This window comes from Gekko japonicus, unplaced genomic scaffold (genome assembly GCF_001447785.1).
Source record: "Gekko japonicus isolate JY-2015 unplaced genomic scaffold, Gekko_japonicus_V1.1 scaffold139, whole genome shotgun sequence".
Classification (NCBI taxonomy): domain Eukaryota; kingdom Metazoa; phylum Chordata; class Lepidosauria; order Squamata; family Gekkonidae; genus Gekko; species Gekko japonicus.
In genome coordinates this window covers 1,600,994-1,606,993 of record NW_015164186.1, presented here as the reverse complement: position 1 = coordinate 1,606,993, position 6,000 = coordinate 1,600,994, and the positions used below count along the sequence as shown (strand labels likewise).

The window sequence follows — 6,000 nt, the reverse complement described above, 5'->3', positions numbered from 1 at the left end:
ATGTGAAGTGGGGTGAAGCCATTCTGCAGATGCAGATGAAGAAGGACCTGTCAGCTCCATGGCAGAGACAGGAAACTAGGTCTTCCCTCTCCAACCAAGACTTCCCCACTCACCAGGGCCCGTGCATTGGGCTTTGCACCCTTATCCAAGAGGACTTTAGCCACCCGGTGGTGGCCACAGTGAGCAGCTACGTGCAGTGGTGTCAGGTGGTCTAGCGTGATGTCATCAATGTCGGCATTGTACTGAAGCAGTAGCCGGACACAATCCAAGTGATCCCCTTGGGAGGCCATGTGGATGGGGGACAGGCCGTTCTGGGGAAAAGAAAGGCACAGTTAGAGCCTCACCTCATCCAATGAAGGTCAAGGACTACGTAGCCAGGCACGTGCTGCTGGCTGGAACACTGGGCAGGGCCTGCAGCTGGAGGCAACTTTGATAGGGGGTGAATTAGGCTCAGGGGTCACCCTTGGCCGCCACTAGAAACTTATGTGGCCTCAGTCTGCCCTCTTTCTTCTAACTCCAGTTAAAAAGAAAATTCTTCCAAGAAGCCCCTGGCTTAGCTGTTCAGTCCTCATACCTAACTGAAACAATGCCAGACTATACAACTCAGCATTTCCTTCTGTTTGAATTCATCCATCCATTACCTTTGTCTTTCCCTCCCCTGTTTAAATTCAGAGAATGAACTCCTCAGGGACAGGGACCTGTCTTTTGTTTGTCTTTCTCCAGAAAGTGCCAGGTACACATATAGAGTTTATATAGCAAATTATCTCTCTGCATAAATGTCAGTCTTTGGACACTGCCCAGTAGCAACAGAAGCTAAGATGCAACTATGGAAACAGGATCAGACTTGGGTTTCACAGGACAAGGTCATTAAGGATAGGTTTCACCCCCTTTGCCTGAGCAAACCCTTTATTTTCTCCCATAAAAAGGAATGGTTTCCCCACTAGAGTGAACTGCAAAGTAAAACCCTGCATGGTGGGGGGCAGTCACAGTGAGGGCAAAACCAAAGTTCTACCTATGATGGCGGGTAGCAGGGCTCAGGGAAGGTGCAATGTCTTTTTCTGAATAAAGGCTTTCCACATGAAGGCACACCCACCCACATGCAGAGTGCATGCGCGCGCGTGCACACACAAAGGGATTCTTGTAACATGCAAATGTTTCTCTACACACTATCTGTTCTAGTAATAATAATAACCTAAAGCCAGACAGGTGGCAACCTGAAAAAAGGCCTTTTTGGTCGTGGCACCAAATCCCACCCCAGGCAGTTTTGTCTGTCTCACTCTATCAGTGTCTTTTACCAGTAGGTGAAGACTTTTTTGTTTCATCTGGCATACCCCCAATAACATTTACTGGCCCTCCTTCTAGTGTTGTTTATCCACTTTTAATTGAAATATTTTATAATTTTTAAATGCATTCTAATTGCTCGTATGTTTTAATGCTTTTCATATTTGCCACCTTGTGAACCCTGATCAGGGAGAGCAGGTGGCATAAAAATGTTTTAAATAAATAAAAATGATAATAACAGGCTATTTGCTGGAAAGTAGTAATAATAATTTTTAACAGGCTTAAATCAACGCCCAGCATTTCAGGAAAACAAGTCCTTGTTCCAAGATCCAGATAGTCACTCTCACTCCTCCTTGCTTTTAGTTGGTGTGGGCCCTACTGGCTGGTATGGAGAAAGGGTGGATGTTGTGGGGGCGGGGGCTGAATTCAATAGCTGGGGAACAGATACCCTATGCAGTACCCAGAGGGAGGATGCAGCAGAGAGAGAAAAATCTCCTGTACCCTTGCAAGGTTATTGCTTTACCCCCTCCCTCCATTATCCCTGTTCTGCCCGCCACCTTGGTTTTTGCTTGGATGGGAGCACCATGGTCCAGCAGGATTTCAGCAATTCGCACATGTCCATTCCTGGCTGCACAGTGCAATGGTGTCAGTTCGTCCTGCAGAAATAAGGCATAATGATCGTATGAGAGCCAGTGATTCAGCCAGGAATAATCTTTTAAAAATTCTCGCAGGCACTTTTGTGTCTTGAGCTTTGGAGACCCGCCTGCCCTCCTTTAACCATGCCCATTTAGTGCCAACCCCACCCATTTTTTGGCCATGCCTTGCCCCAATGTTATGATGGTACTTGCATGCCAGTAAGTCTAAACTTTAATGCTGGTGTTTGGTACCTGACTGTGCCCACTCATGCCTAGTTCTCAGGGCCAAATTACATATTATAATGGAATTCCAGGGCTTGGGCACCTAATAAAATTTAAAAAGAGCTGTGGAGGGGGCAAACTGGATAAGGGCTGTGGCACTGGGGACAGGAGGGGGGATTAAATCTCCCCAATAGTACTGTTTCCCCAATAAAAAGGCCTCCTCCCCACAGCAGCTTGTAAGCTTAGCAGGGAAAAATGACTGGTATATACAGCTGTGTATGTCTTTTTTTCCTACCAGAGCTTAAGGTATGGGGGGGGTTTCAATAAGGGAAACAGTTCATGTATGCTACAGCCCTCATCCACATTCCCTCGCCTACAGAAAGCTTTTCACTGCCATATAAAATATCCGGAGCGTTTTTTTAAAAAAAAAACACCAAAAAAACAAAAAACATCGAGCCGCCTGAGGTGGTGCCGGTCAGCCGAGGACGCCAGCATACCCCGCCAGAAAGAAGAGAGAACGCACCGCCAACAAGGGTGTCGGTAGGGAAGTTCCCCCGCCCCCCTAAAAATCTGTGGCCCTAGGTAGGTTAACTACTGCAACTATACTAGTAGCAGTACACTGTAAACTGCTCTGAGACCCATTAGGGGTCATGGGCGGTATATAAATGCAATGTAAATAAATAAATAATAAAAAATAATCAATCACAGAACTCTGGTTTGACATGTGACCATCACTGAAATAAGGCTATGTTTGGACTACAGGTGGTACAGGCTCATATGGCCAAATGGCATTTCACCAATTGCACTCTACATTCTCACAATATGAAATATAGGAACTATCACTTCCAATGATTTATATGTAGATAACAAAACCCATGATACAGTGTGATTGTGGAATAAACATGTATGTGGGAAGGGGATGCATTATTTATGAGTTCCACACGAAAAAAGGTTCCTCGTGGCCTTTGTGTTCCAGGTAATCCACTGCAAGAGTTCTTCTGCTGTTGCCATTCTAATTGCACTGCCTTTCCCTGTCCATATCCCCGATATCAGTGAAGCCTATGCAGCCTTTGTCAGGGGCCCCACTGCATCATGGGCATTGGACTAGAATAGCCCAAATATGTCTTACCTTGGTACGGGTCTCAATGTGAGCTCCTCGGTCAAGCAGTAAGCGCACCATGATGATATTGCCACGACGGGAAGCAATGTGCAGTGGGGTGATGCCATTCTGCAATTTGGGAGAGCAGAGAGGAGAACATATGAAGCTGAGTCACACTGTTGACTTGCCCAGTATCATCTCCCCTGACTGATAGAAGTGCTCCAAATGTCCCAGGCAAAAATCAGGTAACTAATATACTTTTAAACTGGAGGTACTAAGAACTGGGACTTTCTGCATACAGAAATATGTTTTAACACTATGGCCCTTCTAGCAGTACTCTGGTTTAAGACTACGCATGTGTCTCTTCCCAGCCTTTTCTTACAGGAAACTGTGGACAGGGAGTGAAGTTGGAACTTCTTATCTGCTGTTTTACTGAGAAGAGGATAAGCAGGGACCGTGGCTCATGTTCCTTCCTGCAGAGGAGCTAGGACTGATATATCCATCTTTGCATGGTACCAGCTCCCAACAAGGTTGGGCAGATACGCAAGGACTGTGGATGGCTGAAGGGCCCGCTGAGCCTACAGCATCAGACCAAGACCCTCTTCATCTTGTTCTACTGCTGTCCAGGAGGAGACCATTGGGGATGGCCCACTGAGGACTGCAGAAGTGAAACATGCATTATCGCTAGGGTGTTTCCTGTAGTTAGATGCTTCTCGGAAGCTCATAAGCAGGATATAAAGGCAAGAGCCATCCCCTGCTCTTGTTCCCCAGCAGCTGGCATTCAGAGGTATACTGCTGCTCAGCATCAATGTTCTATTTGGCTCTCATGAACTTTCCTTCATGAATGTGTCTGTCCACTTAATGTCCGTGGCCATCACCACATCTTGGGGCAGCTGCCTGCTTAAGTTAATTATGCATTGCTTGATGAAGAATTTTCATTTGACTGTTCTGAATCTACTGCCAGTCAGTCTGAGTGATCCCTAGCATGCCACAAGGCATAGAATAGCTTTCTCACTTTACTTCTTCTTCTCTCTCTCTCTCTCTCTCTCTCTCTCTCTCTCTCTCTCTCTCTCTCTCTCTCAATAGAGATATAGCATTTTACCCTTTCTTCATGAAGAAAGTGCCTTAAGACCACTGATCATTTTGGTTACCCTTTTCTGCACCTTTTGCAGTTCTATAATACCCTTACCAAGGTGGAACAGCTATAAAATCTATCTATATATAGAATTATAACAGGCAATTATGACACTAACTTTCCCCCCAGTCCTTTCCCTAATAACCCCTAGTGTGGGGTCTGCCTTTTTCACTGCAGCTGCACACTGAGATGACCTTTTCATTGATCAAATATGATATCTTGTGGATCAAACCTAGCAGGAGGCATTAAGAAAAGCAAATGGACAGACTGGCTGATAAGAAGAGAAACTCCACAATCACAGCAACGGTTTTTTCCTCTCAGAGGCTGGTTCTTTCTTTGGATGGAACCAGGAAGAGGCCTAACAGTTGAAAAAGGTACAAGACGGACTGCCCTTGGGGGGACGAGCCTAATGCAATATCCTAGATAGGGTTGCCAGACTCCAGGTGGGACCTGGAGATCTCCAGCTGACAGAGATCAGCTGCCCTGGAGAAAAATGGCTGCTTTGAAGGGTGGACTCTGTGGCACTGTGCCATGCTGAGGCCCCTCCCCTCCCTGAACCCCACCCTCTCCTGGATCCACCCCCAAAGTCTTCAGGTATTTTCCAACCCAGACCTGGCAACCCTAGTCCTAGAGTTGAGGTTCTCCTGCTGTAACCTAGTTCTTCTCAATAAGATGGTAGACTCCACCATAATGTACTTATAAGGGCATCATGCAGCCATACTACTGCAGACTGCAGTTGTGAAATGACAGGCAGGGTTATCGGAGGTACAAAATTCCAGTGGCCCAAGCAGCCCAAAGAGCCAGGCAAGGTAAAATGCCTTAGAAAACAGCAAAGGCCAACTGTTCTAAATAAGAATTTTTTAGTGTTCTTTTGGAGGCACAAATGGGGCTGAGAGAGCTCTGACAGAAACTGCTCCTTTTCAAGGACAGCTCTGACAGAACTATGGCTTGCCCAAGGTCATCCAGCAGCTGCAAGTGGAGGAGTGGGGAATCAAACCCGGTTCTCCCAGATTAGAGTCCGCGCACTTAACCACTACACCAAACTGGCTCTCTGCACTTAACCACTGCACCAAACTGAGAAGCATTCAGTTATGGGATCCCCCAAACTGTAGGCTGCAGTAGCACCAAACAAGATGTAAGGCCCCACCACGCCTGTGTCAGTGATCACAGGACCAAAGTCTAAGGCCTGCCAGTGTCAGGAGAAGACTCTGTGCTTACCTGGGGAGTGAAGTTGACGCTCGCTCCACGATTCAGTAATAACTGCGCCACATTGAGGTTCTCGTAGTGAGCGGCAATGTGCAGTGGGGTAAAACCAGTCTGTGGGAAAGAATTTGTGAGGGGAGGCCATGGGAGATAGAAAATCAAGGCAGTAAACCGACTGAGAAAGCAGCCCTGGCATCCACACTGGCAGGCCCACACTGAGAGTGCTTCAAAATGGAATCAAGTCTCTTACAGAATTTTTCATTAGACTTCAGAATGGCCTGAAAGGCCCAAGGCACAGTTCTAACTGCTGAAGCTAAGCAAGACTGACCCCATAAAGTACTTGGGGATGGGAGACCATCTTGGAACCCTAAGCTCTGGGGATGAAGAGGAACATATAAATGCATCCATAATTGCACTGAGACCTC

The 6,000-nt window shown here is 46.7% G+C and overlaps 1 protein-coding gene across 1 annotated transcript in view; it reads right to left on the bottom strand.

Annotated features, from left to right (window-relative positions):
* Window positions 1-6,000, bottom strand: part of ANK1 (ankyrin 1) — a 115,083-nt gene that overhangs the window by 64,565 nt on the left and 44,518 nt on the right. The window contains 5 exon segments of the mRNA XM_015408152.1: window positions 9-23; window positions 114-311; window positions 1,839-1,937; window positions 3,268-3,366; window positions 5,591-5,689. Coding sequence (XP_015263638.1) covers window positions 9-23; window positions 114-311; window positions 1,839-1,937; window positions 3,268-3,366; window positions 5,591-5,689 — 510 coding nt within the window.